The following is a 19,436-nucleotide window of genomic DNA, read 5'->3' as shown; positions in this document are numbered from 1 at the left end:
TCCTACTTAGAGTGTGTTCTCTCTCGTACGCAAAACAGAATATGCATTAACGCATGATTAATTAAGTATTAACTAAAAACCTTTAAAATAGATTAAATATGATTTAAAAAAATGCATCGCTTAGCAGTTTGGAAAACGTGTACGTGGAAAACGAGTGAGATGAAGTTAGAGCAAGTTTAATAGTATACCCAACTACTAGCTCCAAATCATCTATAGTTAACTTAACTAGCATGGTGGCCCGCGCAGATTGCGCGGCTAGCATCATTATATTTTCTCTCAAATAATAGCATATATGTTTTCTCATTATATTATTCAAATATATTAAAATGACAATATAATTATAAATTTTGCAATAACTTTACAAAAATACTAATGTGTAATATTTATATTGTATTTTATATACGTGTTAGTTATTAATTATTTTTAATATCAAATTTTAGTTATTTGTAAATTATATATATTCTTATATGGACTCTAGACTCGTCTTTTAATATTTCTATTTTTTAATTCCGAATTTTTTGTAAACTGTATTTTTATATAGACTCTATGCTCTTCTTCCAATATTATTTATATTTATTTCTGAATTTTTATTATTTCTAATTGTATTTCTATGTGGACTCTAAACTCATCTTTCAATATTCTTTAATTTTAAATTTTGAATTTTAGTTACTTCTAAATTGTATTCCTATATTGACTTTAAACTCTTCTTCCCATGTTTTTCTTAATTTCGAATTTTAGTTATTTATAAATTGTATTTTTATACGGACTCTAAACTCTACTTTTAATTTTATTATGTTTATTCCAAATTTTAGTTAGTTTTAAATTACTATATGGACTCTATACTCTACTTCTAATATTTCTTATTTTTTAATTCCAAATTTCTATTTTGTTTTCTTAATTGTATTTCTATATAGACTCTATCCTCTACTTCTAATATTCTTTATTTTTAATGACGAATTTTAGTTATTTTATAATTGTATTTCTACGACTCTATACTCTACTTCTAATATTCCTTATTTTTAATTTCTAATTTCAGTTATTTCCTAATTGTATTTCTATATGGACTCTAGTCTCCTCTTCAAATATTCCTTATTTTTTAATTCCGAATATCAACTATTTCGAAATTGTATTTCTATATGGACTCTAGTCTCCTATTCTAATATTCCTTATATTTTAATTCCGAATTTCAACTATTTCTAAATTGTATTTCTATATGGACTCTGTTTTTTCTTTTTCTCCGATTAATGTGAGAATTTCTAGGCCATGAGAGCGAACGTGGAGGATTCTTTTTCTATTCCTTTAATAATATAATAGATAGCCAAATTATATAATAGTTACGTATAAATATATATACTACACTATTAATATCTTGTCCCACTTGTCATACACACATTGTGACTTGGAGCATGTGCTGCAGCTGTCTATAAATTTGTAGCTCGCTGCTCATCTCTCTCTTCTTTCATCTCCTCGATATGTGTTTATAGCTGGCTTATAGTTTGCTACTGTACCTGCTCATAGGAGGATTAACTTAAAAACAGTCTTATAGTATATTGTTTGGTGTATCTATATAGTCCAAACACGTATTTTCATAAAAAAATTATAAAAGTATTTTACAAAACTTAAATAACGAATGAATAAGTGTGACAAGTCAATAACATTTTATCGAGAATAGTAGAGATTTTTTTCTTGAAAAAAAACAGTAGATATTTCATTTAAACTATGAAAAGACGACGGTAGATAAATATTACACGAGCAGCCCCGTGAATGCAATTCAGGCACAGCTTTGACAACATAGATACGAACACATTGGATGGACCGAGTGGCACGTGCCACGCAGTATCACTCTTGTCCTGTCGCCTTCGATTTCTCAAGTTGACCAAGCCGCTCTTTAAATCCCTAATGGCTAATGCTGCCAAGGCTGCCTCCCCCTCTTCTATCTATATATCTCACTTGCACCTCGCGACCCATTTTAGCCTCTTGCTGTCCCACTCAAAATCTCTTTCGTGTCCACCTCACCTTGCACCACCTGCTCCGCCGCCGCCGCCGCCGTCCTCGATCCATCCATGGCCGCCGCGAGCTTCGACGGCGCCGGCGGGGCGCTCGGCGTGCACGCGGCGTCGCGCAAGATCGGGAAATCGGCGGCGCATCAGCAGCAGCGGAAGCCGGTGATCATTTACATGGTGTCGCCCAAGATCATCCACGTCGAGGCCCACGAGTTCATGTCGCTGGTGCAGCGGCTCACCGGCCCGGGGGCGGCGGCCGCGGGCGACGGCGGCAAGAAGGCGGCGTCGTCGTCGCCGAGGGAGGCGCGCAGGGGGGCGCCGCCGGTGCGCGTCAAGGCGCGGGCCCTGAACCGGCCCGCCGGCGGCTCGGCCGTGTCCGTGTCGGTGACGGCGACGATGCGGCAGCAGCAGCAGCTCGCCTCTCCGTCGTCGGCGGCGGCGGCCGGGCCGTCGCCGTCGCCGTCGACGGGGTTCCTGTTCAACGACCTCAGCCCGCTCCGCGGCGCCGCGCTCAAGGGCGAGGCCGCCGCCGCCGCGCCGCTCGTCTCCCCCGGCGCCGGCTGGCTTCAGCACGTCGGCGACCACTTCTTCAGCCCCGTCGGCGCGCCGGGGGCGCTCGGCTCGCCGTCCGCCTTCCTCGACATCTTCGGGCCGCTGCCGTCGCAGCACCAATAATGATACAAATCTCACCGGAGCAACGGCGACGGCGACGGCGACGCAGTCGCTGTGCATGATGCATGGTCGCCAATTAGGGTTTTCCTCTCGCGACCTTGCACTTGCACGGCGTAATAATCGAAAAAGAAATTCCGAAATGAGCTTAAAATCATCTTGGTTTGCATATGTATAGGCTTGTAAATTAATTAGTTCATCAAAATTGTAGATAATTTAGGTGGTTTACAAAATTTTCCCTTAATTGCTCGCATGGCTCTACACGCATGAGCCATGGCTGCAGCAAGGGAAGAGGTCGATCGAGTTGTGTTCTATTGATTTGTTCATCTGATTATACATAGATGATTACCTTTTCTTTAATCCTTTTTTGCGATTACTTGTCCTTAATTTATTTGCTTGTGCAACTTAATTTTTTTGTTACAGCATAGACCATATCATGATATGGGATATTATCCATGTGGTTTTTTAATTGTTTTGTGCAGTACTTCTTGCACGGCATTGTAAATATATCTTGATGCACTTAATTATGATGAATTAATTGTTTTTTTAAGCTCGTTGTAGTGTCGTGCAAGTAGATCAATTGACAGTGATTTGCTCTTGCAGCTGGAGAATTAATTAGGCGCTTGACACAAATATTATTGTTATATATAGTTGTACAGTACAAGTTGTTGATGCCTACCTAGCAATATATATAAGTGAATTTTCTTTTCCTAGCTAGCTCGATCGATCATTCTGTCTTGGACATGGAAACGACGACTTCTAATGATTGCTCGATCGAGGAGATTAAGAGCAGATCGGTGTCTGATTCACAGATGATCGATATCTCTTGATCAACATTGACAGAGAGCCATAAATGGATTAGTTAGATACAATTCAATTAGTTGCCAAAAACTGACATCTTAAGCCAGTTGTAATTAACTTATTGCAGTTGGCCGGATGCATAGAGTACGGCAAATGGGACCCGAGCGTATAGTTGTGTGCATTTTTCTGATAATTGTTGTGTGTGCATTTTAAAGACAAAATTCTCAATCAGTATATATACATAGGAGTATATGGAATGAAGTTCTATACTATATTCTGCACAATCTCAAAGTCAAATTTCATTGTTTTCGAAGAGAGGGAGACAGGCCAACATTAACTCCTCAAAATAGTATATTCCTACCAATTCTCTAGTTTTGGTCTCGATCACCTAATTCGGTCAAGTCATGAATCTTTAATTGACTTATTAAAAACCTCATTTATAGCATGTTCTTTTTAAGCAATGGAAGAACGGACTAATGCGACATGCTTCGTGAGCTCCTAAAACGGTGCCATTTTCAACAAAATATTTTCTATATATAAATTTTAAATCTGTTTTTCAACTTCACAATAGTTAATTCATTCGTTTGTACCTTCAAATAGTCATCACAAAATCATTCGGCTATTTAGGGGAAAAAACATGCCCGATTTATGGAAACACAATGCCCATTTCTTATATTTTTATCGGTGTAAAAACAATATTCTTAAATAGTCCACATTTGCCTTTTGAAAACCGTCTCTATTATCTGTCTGATAATGGTCTTCAGTTAGTATAGCATTCAACCACCTACCATGTGCGCATCAGTTAAAAAGGCAAGGTGAAAAGTTAAAACGTCCGAAGGGCATTTGGTCTAGTGGTATGATTCTCGCTTAGGGTGCGAGAGGTCCCGAGTTCAATTCTCGGAATGCCCCTTTTAATTTTTTTTACGCCCTTTCTTTCCAGAGTTTTCACAAGCTCACTGCATGCAATTATTTGATTTCTTTTAGTTTCATTTTGATTTATTGTTTTCAGTTCGTATGGTGTTTTGGTTGGACACTAATTAAGACAGGCATAAACATCCTTTCGTTTATTTTCCTTCAATCTTTTGCAGATTAACAGTATGCTCTCCATCTATCCTCTAGGGTTTTGGGATAAAAGCACGCAATTACGCTGTTAATTCCGATGAGCCATAGCGTTTCTACTCTAGCTGAAATCCAGATTGTTGCTGCATTTTCACCGTGCAGTGAAATTTCTGTGAAGAGCTCGACGGAGAAATACAAGTGATGCAAGGCCAGAAAAAGGCCCGTAAGCCCAATCCTGATATGGGCCACATGGTCAGGCCCAGTTTCTTCACAGCTGAAGAAGTGGAGAAATGCACCCACGGAGGGAGAATTCTTCATATTCATCACTGGAGCAGATAATTTTTTTTCTAGTAATTTTATCCCCCGGAATTGATCAATTACTACTAGTTCATCTATATTTTTTTTCTATATTACATTATTACACATAAATTTAAGGTTGGCGAAGTGTTTTTTTCTTAAAGAAAAAAGTTTTACTTGGATCAGCCAATACAGCAGCGAGAGACAACAAAATGTCAGTAAATATAGGGATAACACAAATCGACCCGCTGACAATTCATTCATTCTAATTTAACTAAATAAAATTTAGTTGAATTATAATAGATACAATAAGTCTGATCGGTAATGCTAGCTACACTGGCACCAGCCAGCCCCGATCCACACACACAGAACAGATGATTTGCTACAGCTACAGAAGGACCGTGCAGCTTGCTGACACCCAGCACAAACGATCAATGCCACTCATGATCGGTATGTATACTCATCTCTAGATAAACAAACAATCGATCTATTACTAGTTAATTACATGTTAGTAAAAAAAAACTAGTAAATTACAGTGTAGGGTCCCTATCGGAGACTATGATTGCCAAATTGAAAGTAGTGTTCTCTCCACACCGTGGATGGATATGTTCGACCATCCACCAACACCTTATGATTTTTATGATTAATCTTATGCTAAGGTCACCGACTCACCGTCACAAGATTGGGCAAACACTTTGGTGTCACAATCATCTTCAGAATAAAGCGTTTGCACGCAACTGCCGTCCCAGCAGAAAGGATTAAGCAACTGCCGCCCTTAGCAGTAAAATATCTTGATTCTGGTAAGGACGGCAGTTGCTCTTTCAGGCTTCTCTTAAATTTTAAAATCACCCTACCTATTCAATAAAAATAAATCCTAATACTACTTAGACTAAATAAGTACTTATTAACTAATTTAATAAGCTAGAAACTTAATTTATTTTCCGTTGTAACGCACGAGCTCTAGGCTTGTATTGAAATAAATACAGTTGCATATCTTGTGCCAACAAAAAAAAAAACTGCAGATCTTATTTTGTCTAGAGAGGATCTAAACTGTAAGATGGTACACTCATGCACAGCTAATAAGTATAAATCAAATTAGGCTTAATTAACTTTTATTCTCTCTATCTTATAATATAAGACGTGCACACATTTCAATATTCAACTTTAAAAACATTTGACCAATAATTATTATAATATAAATTAAATTTTATTTGTTAAAATTAAATTATTGGATTAACATTTAAATTTACTTTAAGATGATTATAATTTTGTTGCAACAAACCTTATATATGAGAAATTTTAAGTTAAAAATTAGTTTTGAAGATTGTACTAAGTTTGACAATAGCTTATATTTTGGGATGAAGGGAGTAGGTCCTACCTACTACTCCATTTCAAATAATGCAAGCGGTTAGAGAGAGATTTCTTCCTCTTGAGTTAAACCCGGGAGCTGTAACGTCAAACGTGCACGCCTGCCACTGCACTAACCTTTGCATTCATAAGCTTGTACACATATATTTCGTTGCTCTTGCACTGATATATGGACGTCATCTTTAAATTAAACCATCACGCTGAAGTTTAGACCGCATTTTTTTAAGAAAAAGAATTTCACTGGAAAAATTAATTAATATAGCGACTTCTACAAGATATCCAGTTTAATCCACTAATTACGAATACGGAAAATTCCCAGCTTCGAAACCAAGCTTTTAATTGTAGTTTCAGCATTTTCCAACGATCAATGTACGTTGCTTTCCAGTTTTGTGTGGGTGAAGCTAGCTAGTGGGTAACATTGAAGAAAGATACATGTGGCCACGCTTTCAAATTCACTGCGTGACGGCACCGGAAAGCTCCATCCCCCTCAACCCATGTTATTATTCAGCTATCCACTGAAAAAAAAAAATCTTACTCCCTCCGTTTGACAATATAAATCATTATAGCATTTTCTATATTTATATTATTTGTCTAGATTCATTAACATCAATATAAATGTGGAAAATGTTATAATGACTTGTATTGTGAAATGAAAAAAATATTAGTTTCGCAACTTTTTAAAGTGAAGAACGACAGAAGAATATCACAAGTGATCTTAATGTTTTCTCACTTCAAGTGTAAATAGAAAGCATCAAATACCTTTGTAAGTAAAATTTCAAATAGATTCTTACGAAATTGGTGTGTTTGGAGCATGTAAACTATAGCGGACTAGCGGTGTTAAGCCTCTATAAGCAAAAGGTTTTTTTTTTTTATTTTCAAAGCACACTACTATAGTCGTAGTCTCGTAGATTCTCATATATACATGCATATATGCGCGCCCATCCCTACCCGCTGTTGACAAGTATATACGTCGTATCATAAGTCGTTGAAAGAGTGATTAGCACGTTAAGTCTACTATTTAAACCTAGTATTCACTTATTTAAATATTTATATTTTAGAACAGAAAGAGTGTTAAATATAGAGGAAGGATTTTCTATATGAGAATATGTGGATATCGCATACAGTTCTACGGACAAAATTACTGTATGGATTGTAAATGAGACTATGACAATTATAAATCACGTGCATGGACAATTAGACGACTGTTCTTGAATTTTACTAACTCCTTGAGCGTCCCTTAACCATTAAAAAATGAAGGGAAAGAATAATATTAAAGTCCGCCCGGTTCTTCGTATAAACTATTGTGCACAGAAATTCTACATTATGAAAATTGACATGCATGGGCTAATTTTTTTTATTTTGCAATAAATAACGGAAAATGTTAGCGATTGGGCGCTCGATCAGCGCCAGAAAAATCGTGCGCCCGCCGCTTCTTGCGCCTCCGCGCGCACCTCCGTGCCGTCCCCACCACGTTCCCCACCACATACGCCATTGCAACAAATCACCCACATATTACGAAAACGCTCTATTAAGAAAATCCGTTTCATTTTTTGTTCCACCAACAATGTTTCAGCAATTATACTCGTGATGTTTCATTATGTATAGATCAAATGTTGCGGTGAATTGAAACATCCTTTCGCTATTTGATGAAACATTATTTTTATATATGGTAAAACAACTTAAAAAAGACAAAAAAAAAACATTGATTCATACGTTGCAGCAAAATGTTTCATGAGTGGTGATTTTGTTGTGTTTCAACTTTTAAAACGATTGAAACATTTTTTTAATCTACGTAGTTAAACAATTCCGAACTACTTCGTGCAGCGTCCGATTTATAGACGCCTCTAGATAACAACTGTTTTTTCCAAATGTCCCTTAACCACATATAATATAAAACAAATAAAAAGGACAGTTAGAAATGGGCGAACATTTCGACATGGGCCCATCCGGCCCAATAAAGAACTAAAAAAGAGGACATGGACATGGAGGAGCTCGCATCCCCAGTCCCCGTCACGTGGACGCCCATTGGCCCTCCCGCCCCCCATCTCCACCATGGCCTACACGTCAGCGACCGTCCCATCTATCACTCCATCCCCTTTGGGAAATCCCACCACCTACCATTCCCCATCCTCTACCCTAACTCACTGACATAGCGGGCCCACTTCCATCCGGGCCCACCTGTCATTGTAATGGGTACGCACTATGTAGGTGAGAAAGGAGAGTCCCTTACCCGTCGTCTTCCTCCTCGAGACGCCATTGCTGCCGAGGTTGCTTGCCATTCCCGGCCATTCCAATCCACTCCCACCACCAAGCGCGAGCTCGATTATTTTTTTAATCGATTTTCTCCGATTTAATCCGTAGAAAATTCCCCACTCCTCCTCCTCCTCCACCGCCGCCGCCGACGCCGCACTCCTCACTCCGCAGAAGCAACACCAACGCCGCACTCCAACGCCAACCGCCTCCGCGCGCGGCCCGTCGCCATCGTCGAGCACCTTCACGCTTCCTCCTCCCCCGCACGGAACGGAGACCCCTAGCGCCGCTATAAGAGGGAGAGAGGTGGGCGGGACTCATGGCGCCCGCGGCAGCGTCGCTCACGGCCCCCAACGCACTCGCGGCGACGTCGTTGCCCTTCTTGCACGGAAGGAAGAGCGGCGGCGGCGGCGTGTCCGTGCACGCCGGGGCGCCTTCGCCTTCGCGGGCGGTGGCGGTGGTGGCGCGGAGGTTGTGGGGGAGCGCTAGCAGTAGCAGGAGGATGGTGGTGGCGGCGGCGACGGCGGCGGAGATGGCGCCCGCGGCGAGCGGGGAGGAAGGGAAGCCGTTCGTGGAGGAGATGAGGGCGGTGGCCATGCGGCTGCACACCAAGGACCAGGCCAAGGAAGGGGAGAAGGAGCCGCAGGCGCCGCCGGTGGCCAGGTGGGAGCCCTCCGTGGACGGCTACCTCCGCTTCCTCGTCGACAGCAAGCTCGTCTTCGAGACGCTCGAGACCATCGTCGACCGCGCCGCCGTCCCCTGGTGTGAGTGATCGGAAAAGCTCTTCCTCCTCCGTGCTCTACTTTGGACCGCTTGGAATTTTTGTGGATGACGTTTTTTTTTAGAAAATTTTGAACTGAAATGATATTTGATTGGTTCATACGGCGACACCCATGAAAGTTGGAAATATTTCTCACCTTCTGTTCTAGAATAGTCAAATAGTATAATTGTTTAGCCAGAAAAAAATTGGATGCACAGCTTTTTGTGAAGGAAAATGTCAAATTGAAGTTGGATGTGCCATATGGTGGGAGTAGGAGCACTTGCAAACCCCCTGTTTTGAGTTTGGTTTGGATGCTTGAGAAAATATATGTAATCCAAGTTAAGGTATTAAAAGACTTTGAGCCTATGATTATTTCATGTCATCGAGGAAATTGCATCAGCTTTGGATAAGTCAGCTACCGATCTGAAATTTAAATAAAAAAAATGTATATTTCCCCTTCTGTTACATGATATGCTCTTCCACTGACCATAAGACCAGTGCCATGTGCAGGTGGATCCAATTTAAGTAACATTCAGCCCACATTTTTTAAAATAAAACAAAGGCATTTCTTTGTCATTGAGAGGCATCCTTGCCTGGCATGCTGCTAGCAAAACATTTGGCAGGCACAGAATATGTTTTTGGGAGGGTCTTGATAAAATTGTTTAGGTGTTTCGAAAGTGTTAAAACGCTTTACTGGCAACATTTCTTTAAGAGTATCATCAAAATATCAATGTTTGCCTATATGTATCAAGTAAGAAGTACAGGAAGCCATGTGCATGTCTATTTGCAGTTGGTTGGCACTTGGCGGTATAATCATCTAAAGTAGTACCTTACTATTGGTTCCTATTCTATGGGCAAACTTGTATCGACCTTCTCGAGAGACATCCTATATTCCTATTCATGGATGCCTTAAATCACTAAAATTTTCATTGTGGCTCCCTCTGCTGTTTAGAGGTGGCATCCCCAGCACAGTTATTTTCTGTATCCACACTCCTGTATTGCTTCCCTTAATCATGTATAAGTCTTGTATTTTGGCATTGTATTGTTTCGACACTTGGAATTAGAAATCCTTATATTACATTACCACTTGGCATGCTATGTGCAGAATTACCTCGGTAGGTTTGTACTTGCAAACAGCTTATGTTGGCACCATGGTACCCCAATTTTACATACTCTTGTTCTGTTATTCTGCTATGGTCTGGTATGCAAATAACACAATAAACGTTGCCTCCAATTTTGGGGGGTGCACATCATGCAGTTATTCTGCTAGTTGAGTTATGGGCAGCATTTTCTTTATAACAGGATTTCTTTTGAAGGAAATCCTTGAGTCTTTATAACAGAATCTTTCTGGAATCCGCCTTGTCCTTAACCCTTGAGTCTTTGTTACACCCTTTCATGGACCTACGTTGTCCGTCAATTTGCCTCCACTAGCTCTCTGTGTATTGGATGGTTGGATGTGAGAAGCCTCTTTCTTATTGATGATTACTTTGCATTTTGCAAGGAAAACATTTCACTAGCAAAGAAAATTAAATAATATATAATGTTAACAATGATACCCTTTATATCTTCTAGCTTGCTTGCTGAAGTTTTATGGTATCTGGATTGTCTGCATTTATCTGTATTGGTGAAACTCTAGATTTTTCTATTTGTTTTACATTTGAGTTTTAGAACAACACGTAGCTTCGTGTTTGGCTAGTTGACCAGTTCCACTTAAGTACTTCTCCGTTTCATATTATAGTCGTTTTGATTTTGTTGTAGTCGAACTTTTTAAAATTTGACCAAATTTGTAGAAAAAATATAGCAACATATTCGACACAAAACAAACATATTATCCAAATATATTAAATGTTAGTTTTAATGAAACTAATTTGATGTTGTAGATGTTGCTAAATTTTTCTATAAACTTCATCAAACTTCTTTAAGTTTGACTAGGAAAAAATCAAAACGACTTATAATATGAAATGGAGGGATTAGTAAATAATTGAGAAGCAAATAATGAGTACCTTTATTCTACTCCTACATAATACCGTGTGCAATTTGTTTGCACCTGAAATCTTAGCAGGATAGAGAACTTTTGTAGTTTTGTTTATGCTGTATGGAAGTATGGAACAATGAGTCATAATTACTTGAACGTCCACATAAAATCTGTAATATTCTTTTTAGATGGAAAATTGAAACTACTATAAAACAGCTAGAAGATTTCTTCCATCAATATTTGCAAGAGGCTGCTTATTGACTTCCTATTTATCTGTATGTATTTCAGATGCTGAGTTCAGGAATACTGGGTTGGAGAGATCAGAACAACTGAAGAAGGATCTGGAATGGTTCAAGGAACAGGGTCACACAATTCCAGAACCATCTGCTCCCGGCACTACATATGCTTCCTATCTGGAAGAGCTGGCTGAAAAGGACTCCCAAGCTTTTATCTGCCATTTCTATAATGTGTATTTTGCTCATACGGCTGGAGGCCGAATGATTGGGAAGAAGGTACAGTTTCTGTCTTTTTTAATGATGAATTTTTTATATCATTCAAAAGCTCACTATCTTTTGGTAACATAGTTCAGAATGGATTCCTATAAATGCGTAGAATATTAGCTATCGAAGCAACAAAACTGACACTAACAGAAAGTTTGTTCTTTGCTTCATTGCGCTTTCCTGACTGTATAGTGTGGACACTTTTGATGTGAGATGGTTTCTTTTCTTAGGAATCAGATTGACCGGTTGCTTTGGATGCTTATATTGGTATTTTGTTCTAACAAAATTATAGAGTACGCTAGTCGAGATAATGAAAATACTACATAAGGCAGCGAGTGCTTTGGCACGCAGTCCCTTTTAGGATCCTCTTGCCACTACTGTTCTCAAGTTGTGCTGCTCATAGACGTCAAGGTTTTTCAACCCACCTGACATTATTACAATGCGGTTTTGTTTGGGCATATGAATAGCAGTTTTCCATGCTTGCCACCTCATTTGGTTCAACTTGTTTGAATTTCTTAAACGTTTAATCATGCCCTTGTTATCATCTTAGGTCTCTGAGAATATTCTGAACAAGAAGGAGCTGGAGTTCTACAAATGGGAGGGCAATCTGTCCCAGCTGCTGCAGAATGTCCGCAACAAGCTTAACGAAGTCGCCTCTGTAAGTCCAGGAGCTCTATTTGCCACGCCACTATCTCCCCCAATTCTTTGATACGAGCAGTTTGAAATGTTGCTAATAACCAAGCTTTAATTGTTCCATTTGCTGGCCTTGCAGAGCTGGACCCGGGAGGAGAAGGACCATTGCCTGGATGAAACGGAGAAGTCGTTCTCGTATTCTGGAGATCTCCTCCGTCACATATTCACCTAAGCTTAATTGATCACGGTGTCTGCTATCTAGTCTTGATAAACGCTGTAAATACTAAAGTTCACGTCAGTCAGACAGACTGTTACTGGACACTGGGCAGAGGTCATTTACTTACTCAACCAGTTGGCCTTGCCTCCCATCAAATTGCCAAATTCTAATAATCCTTCGGTGTGCCACTTGTCTGTTGCTGTGCTAGCATCTCCTTGCTAATTGCCAAATGGGTAATTTAACTGAAAGTTCTTGCGTTTTCAGGCGACTGAAATGTGACAAAACAAATAGCATAAATGTTGTTGATCTCCTCGACGTATTCTCCAAACAGGCTTATCAGTTATCAACATATGTAACTCAAATTTCGAGTGCAAAATAATGAAGTTCTCCCTCCACACCCTAATAAACATACAATTTCACCTCCTCGCAAGAAAAAAAAAATCAGAGAAGTCCTTTTTTTTTTTTTTTGCTAGTTGAGAGCAACTTACTAGTATAGCCTTGGTCCAAATTTCATCCCTGAACTTTTATATCATCAAACATACTACGTCTTTCAACTAAAAAAATGTTTGCTTTTTTATGTGTTGTTTACGCGTAGCGCCAACAAAAAGAAGATGCCACATAGAAGTTGTAAGTTGTAACACCCTCCACACCATGCAAGCTACAACCACTTGTCTTTTTTTGGTTTCAGCCCTTATCAGCCAATTACATTTTTATTTAAATACTCAGATTTTCTTTATTCATATATAAGTCTAACATTTTATATTACGCACTCTGAAAATAAAAAAACTTATATAAACACCCACCCTCCCCTTTCACTATACCTATACGTCACTCCTCCGTCTCCCGTCGGGCGGCATCACCGCCTCTCCCCTCCTTAGCGACGCCTGCAAGAAGACGAGCTCGAGCTCCTCTCTCCCCTCCTCGGTGGCAGGGACACAAATCGAGGTGGCGTGGTGTTGATAGGGACAACGGCAATGGATCTACCCTATATAACGACCTCGACGACGGATCTGCCGAAAGCGGTGGTTGGGGTTGTGAAATAGCTGGCACTGGTGCAGATTGAGGCGCCAATGACTGGCGAAGCTTCCCGGTGACGTCTTCCCGTGACGGAGTGTCTTGCCATCGTATATGCCCTTATTCTTCCCTGCCATTCCCCTCGCCGTCTTTGCTACCATTGCAGAGTCCGTCCTCGAGCTCGCCCGATCTGCACGACGATGACAACCATGACCTCGTTTATGGCTATAAGGGCGAGAGGCCTCTTCCCAACGCGATTACTCGCCTAATCCTCACGCGTGGCTCTATCGAGAACACATGTGCCTCCTGTAGGATTCGTGCACCCTAGCAGATCCCTCCTTCTTGACGCGAATATTCTCGTTGGGCAGGGCGAGACCGCACGTCAGTTAGGAGTGTTGGGCAATGGTCTAAGAAGTACACGAAGCTTAGGAACAAATTCATATCAATCTAAATGTGGTTAACTCGACCATAATTCTAGGAAATACATCAGACATACAACAATTCCTAATATATAACTTGTATATGTAGCGGTTGCCAACGTTGTGATCGGAGGCGGTATATAATAATAATCATAGTTTGAGAACTTTCTAAAATCTCCAAAACTTTAGAATTTGTCAGCCCCGGGCATGAAAATATTTCACTTGAAAATGCCTTTTAGAAAAATGTAAAATTGTATTCAAAGTTCAAACAACTTTAGACCAGAAATTTCGCAATTTCGGATTTATTGGTGACCGATATTTTTTTAGCTTTCCAAAATTGTTAACCCTGCATATAGTCTATTATACCACTTTTGGTTTCAGTTTGTTTGTTTTTTTCCTCCATTTGCATTAGTTATCCCATTGGCTACAAGCTAGGCCTGCACGCTTACCGCCAAAAATATCCCCTCGCACCAATCGTCTCCTCCTGCATATGATGACGAGACGCCACCGGAAAGCATCTCCGCCTAGGCATCTCTGATCTCTCCAGGGAGGGGATTTTAATCTCTCAAGAGCTCGTCCCCTCCGTTCACATATCACTTAAATAATTACAAAAATACTTTAAAAAGTGTAAGAAGATATGATATATTGCTTTTACATGTCGCGACGAGAGCCCTACCTAGGCTCTGTGCACTGCTGGTTGTTCCCATCCGGAAACTGTGCGCGCGGAAAACGGAGCAATCCATTAGCGAGTGATTAATTAAGTATTAGCTATTTTTTTTAAAAAAAATAGATTTTTTAAGGGCAACAGCAATGTTTATGACCGAGTTCGGTAGTAACGTGGACCCGCATGTCAGGCGGTAGTAGCAGGATATGAACGCCACATTGTATGTGTAAGATGATTGGATATAACATGGGCCCCACTATAAAAACTCACCAATCCTCAGCTGCCGTGACTCCAACTGCGAGAAAACAATACGTTGATACTTATTGACATTGTACAAATAACATAACTTATTATTTGTTGCTCGGTAGTAGCCATATGACCTAGTAGTACTTCATCCGTTTCACAAGGTAAGACTTTCTAGTATTGCCCACATTCATATATATGTTAATGAATTTAAGCATATATATTTGTCTAGATTCATTAACTTCTAAATAAATATGAGTAATGCTAAAAAGTCTTACGAAGAGAGTAGCTATTTACTACTTTCACAATGTATCTTACCTAGTAGTAAGGATATTTTAATGCCTAATACCCACTTTTCATCAACATTGTGGATGCCCTAAGTAACTTTCGTATATAAACCTTTTACAAAAAACACTGTTTAGCAGTTTGAAAAACGTGTGTACGGAATACGATGGAGAGGGGTTGGAAACCTGGGTGCCGAACAGACCCAGTCGTTCTCTTCTGCCGGCTCAATTTGTCGTCGTCGTCGTCTTCCTCCTCGATCCATATATTTCTCTCCCCATTCTTCGATTCCTCGGCGACCACCTGTGCGCATTGCGTTAGCTTTTGTGTCGTGTTGCTGGCTAGCTATAGCTTGCTGCTGCGCCGGCGAGTGATGGAGGTGGAGAGCCGGTACGTCGCCGTGAGGCACCACGTGGAGGGGCTCCCGTCGGAGGACGACTTCGAGGTGAAGGCGGCGAGGGTGAGGTGGTGGCCGGAGTCCGGCGAGGTGCTGGTCCGGAACCTCTACCTGTCCGTGGACCCTTACCAGCTCAACCGCATGAAGCGCCGCAGCGCGTCGCACCTCGCCGTCGACGGCATCGTCCCCGGCGAGGTTATATGCTGTTCACCCTCTCTATCGCAGGCTAGCCTTCACACACTTCGTCGTCGAGCTCATTTTTTCTCGTGTGTTCGTGAAGAGGATCGACGCGTACGGCGCCGGCGAGGTGGTGGCGTCGGCGTGCGAGGAGTACAAGGAGGGCGACGTGGTCGCCGGCGTGCTGGGGTGGGAGGACTACACCCTGTTCCGGCCGTCCCCCGGCGTGCTCATGTCCAAGCTCGCCGCCTCCGACGACCTCCCCTTGTCACACCACCTCAGCGCACTAGGTGAGCGCCGCCGCCGCCGACGCCGCGCGCCGCGACACGCACGCATGCAATTCTTGTTAATTTGTCTGAGTGTTTCGGTGGCGCCGGGCGGTGATCGATGGATCGAGCATGTGGCAGGGACGAGCGGGATGACGGCGTACGCGGGGCTGTACGAGGTGGGCAGGCCGGAGGCGGGGGAGAAGGTGTTCGTGTCGGCGGCGTCGGGCTCCGTCGGCAGCCTCGTCGGCCAGTTCGCCAAGCTCGCCGGCTGCTACGTCGTCGGCTGCGCCGGCACCAACGCCAAGGTAAGCCAAAACACGCAAGCTCATTGCACAAAGTAAAAGTGATTCTGCTTTCGTACGTACTCCGACACTGGTAGCGACTAGCAACAGTTTCGTACTAGTACAACGTACTACCTCCGTCCTTTGTCATTTTGTTTACACTGTTTGAACAGTCATTTTATTAAAAAAACAATTATATAAATATAAAAAATGAAAAGTTATGCTTAAAATACTTTGGATAATAAAGCAAGTCACAAATAAAAATAATAATTCTAAATTTTTTTTAATAAGACGAATGGTTAAACAACAATACAGGTAAATGTTAAAATCCTTTATATTAGGGAACGGAAGGAGTATGTGTTTAGGGTGTGTTTAGTTCGCGAAAAGAAAATTTTTGAGTATCACATCGGATGTTTGACCGAATGTCGGAAAGGGTTCTCAGACACGAATGAAAAAACTAATTTCATAACTCGCCTGGAAACCACGAGACGAATCTTTTCAGCCTAATTAAGCCGTCATTAGCACATGTGGGTTACTGTAGCACCTATGGTTAATAATGGACTAATTGGACTCAAAAGATTCGTCTCGGGATTTCCATGCAAACTGTGCAATTAGTTTTTGTTTTTATCTATATTTAATGCTCTATGCATGTACCCAAAGATTCTATGTGACGTTTTTGGAAAAAAAAAATTGAGAACTAAACCCGGCCTTAGATCCAAGGGTGAAAATTTTTGCCGTGTCACATCAGATATACAGACACACATTTGAAGTACTCCCTCCGTCCCATAATATAAGGGATTTTGAGTTTTTGCTTGCACTGTTTGACCACTCATCTTATTAAAAAATTTTGTGCAAATATAAAAAAAATAAAAAGTTGTGCTTAAAGTACTTTGGATAATAAAGTAAGTAACAAAAAAATAAATAATAATTCCAAATTTTGTTAATTAGACGAGTGGTTAAACAGTGCAAACAAAAAACTCAAAATTCCTTATATTATGGGACGGATGGAGTATTAAACATAGTCTAATAATAAAACAAATTACAGATTCTGCCTGTAAACTGCGAGACGAATTTATTAAGACCTTAGTTCCCAAACAAAAACTTTTCACCATGTCACATCGAATGTTCGGACACATGCATAGAGTATAAATTATAGAAAAAAACTGATTACACAGATTGCGTGTAAATTGCAAGACGAATCTTTTAAGCCTAATTGTGCCATGATTTAACAATGTGGTGCTAAGTAAACATTTGCTAATGACGGATTAATTAGGCTTAATAAATTCGTCTCGTAGTTTACAGGCGGAATCTGTAATTTGTTTTGTTATTATACTACGTTTAATACTTCAAATGTGTGTCCGTATATCCGATGTTACACGCAAAAACTTTTCTCCCCTCGAACTAAACAGGGCCTAAGTATTTGGGAACAAAATTTCTGAATTTGTAATATCCTTTTCCGGGCGATATTATGTGGACCCAGAAATTTGGAAAAGTATTTCGATTTAGTGAAATTGGTTGATATTCAGTCAATATAGGTTCAAATTTCTAGTTTTTCTTTTGTTAGTCGAAGTCAAGAGTACTGAGGTGTTCCTGCTACTTGCAATCTTAACCCGCGACAGATTCTCTGAGAATCAGCACTACCCTGATCATGAGATTTATAAATCAAATTCACAGGTTGACCTGCTGAAAAATAAGCTTGGATTCGATGACGCTTTCAACTATAAGGATGAGCCTGACATGAAATCAGCACTGAAGAGGTCATTATTCTGATCTTACCACCGTATGATCTTAAAAAATTCTTCCTCCATTTTAAATTACTTGTCGCTTTATGTTTATAGTAAGTTAACTGTATCTATTTTTATCATTAATTTTTAGTCATCCATATAGTTTAACAACATGAGAATTACTAATCCGTCCAAAAAAGACAAACCCTAACTATGAATCTAGTCACACATGTATCCAAGTTCGTAGCTAGGAATTGGTTTTTTTGAATGAAGGGGTATATATTATGAAAGTATTTATCATGATGAATTCAGAAATATAGATATCGTGATATCAAACAATATTAGTTTATATAAATTAATGGTCAAATATTAGAATATTGTAAATTTAAAATGATGAGTAATTTAAAACGGTGAGTAGTAAAATGACAAATCCTGCCGGGTAACGTTCTTGACAGATACTTTCCCGACGGTATTGACATCTACTTTGACAATGTCGGTGGCGAGACACTAGAGGCGGCGCTGGCGAACATGAACACCTACGGCCGCGTCGCCCTTTGCGGCGTCATCTCCGAGTACACCGACGCCGGCCACCGCGCCGTGCCGGACCTGCTGGAGGTGATCTACAAGCGCATCACCATCAGAGGCTTCTTCGCCTGGGATTTCCTGACGAGGTTCGCCGAGTTCACCGGCGTCATCAGTGACTGGATCCGTCAGGGAAAGGTCCAGGTGATCGAGGACATCTCCGACGGCCTGGAGAGCGTGCCGTCGGCTTTCGCGGCGCTGTTCAGCGGCGACAACATCGGCAAGAAGATGGTTAAGCTGGCATAGGAGTACACAGCCATGGCCGGAGAAAAGCTAATGGGCATGTCAGTGATTCAGAGTCAAATAAAATTTAGGTGAGACTTCAGAAATTTACCGACAGTGAAACAAAGTTGTTTTCTTCAACTATTGAGCATGTCAGTGACTCGGAGTCGAATAAATTTAGGTGATTTCAGGAATTACTGACAGTGAAACAAAGTTGTTTTCTGAGGTAGCATAGCCGCCTCTGTGACTGGATTGAACTCACTGGTCACAACACTCTGCAACACTGTTAACTAGTAGTACCAATCAGGTATCTGAGTGTCGGACCAAATCAGAAAAAAGAACACATGGAGAAAAAGGCAGGCAGCAGGCCTTGATTATCACTCTGCATTCTACAATCCACCTTTCCAGCAGTTTGATACTAGTCAAGTACACAAGTCAAGTCTAAGAAATGAAACCCATTTTGGCGTTTTGAACTTCAAAAAAAAAAAAAAACAATGAAAGCACCAGGCTCTCTGAACATCCCAACTGCATCTACTCATTTAAAAATTGCACATAAAACAAAATATATATAGTATGCATACCCACCAGAGGGGCAAGAAAAGGGAGCAAGTAATTCGCTATGCTCAGCAA

The 19,436-nt window shown here is 40.7% G+C and overlaps 3 protein-coding genes and 1 non-coding gene across 5 annotated transcripts; all 4 read left to right on the top strand.

Annotated features, from left to right (window-relative positions):
- The first annotated feature begins 1,971 nt into the window (after window positions 1–1,971).
- On the top strand, window positions 1,972–3,032 carry LOC9267688 (protein MKS1). Its single transcript, XM_015786967.3, has one exon. The coding sequence runs from the start codon at window positions 2,064–2,066 to the stop codon at window positions 2,676–2,678; it is 615 nt and encodes a 204-aa protein (XP_015642453.1). The 5' UTR covers window positions 1,972–2,063; the 3' UTR covers window positions 2,679–3,032.
- Window positions 3,033–4,310: 1,278 nt separating this feature from the next.
- On the top strand, window positions 4,311–4,382 carry TRNAP-AGG (transfer RNA proline (anticodon AGG)). Its single transcript has one exon. It is a non-coding gene; the product is annotated as a tRNA-Pro (tRNA).
- Window positions 4,383–8,429: 4,047 nt separating this feature from the next.
- On the top strand, window positions 8,430–12,777 carry LOC4341462 (heme oxygenase 1, chloroplastic-like). Of its 2 annotated transcripts, none has more exons than NM_001402866.1 (4): window positions 8,430–9,211; window positions 11,471–11,694; window positions 12,233–12,340; window positions 12,455–12,777. In NM_001402866.1, the coding sequence occupies exons 1-4, from the start codon at window positions 8,767–8,769 to the stop codon at window positions 12,545–12,547; spliced, it is 870 nt and encodes a 289-aa protein (NP_001389795.1). In that variant the 5' UTR covers window positions 8,430–8,766; the 3' UTR covers window positions 12,548–12,777. The 2 variants fall into 2 exon arrangements, with proteins under 2 accessions (NP_001389795.1, XP_015643882.1); XM_015788396.2 differs by having other exon boundaries at window positions 8,468–9,211; window positions 12,425–12,720.
- A 2,590-nt stretch (window positions 12,778–15,367) lies between these two features.
- LOC9266153 (NADP-dependent alkenal double bond reductase P2) lies at window positions 15,368–19,000 on the top strand. The gene is made up of 5 exons (XM_015788348.3): window positions 15,368–15,746; window positions 15,832–16,018; window positions 16,136–16,302; window positions 17,953–18,035; window positions 18,458–19,000. Exons 1-5 carry the CDS (start codon window positions 15,528–15,530, stop codon window positions 18,828–18,830), a joined length of 1,029 nt encoding a protein of 342 aa, XP_015643834.1. The 5' UTR covers window positions 15,368–15,527; the 3' UTR covers window positions 18,831–19,000.
- The last annotated feature ends 436 nt before the right edge of the window (window positions 19,001–19,436 follow it).

This window comes from Oryza sativa, chromosome 6 (genome assembly GCF_034140825.1).
Source record: "Oryza sativa Japonica Group chromosome 6, ASM3414082v1".
NCBI lineage: Eukaryota > Viridiplantae > Streptophyta > Magnoliopsida > Poales > Poaceae > Oryza > Oryza sativa.
The sequence above is the reverse complement of the archived record's forward strand: the minus strand, read 5'-3'. Positions and strand labels throughout refer to the sequence as shown.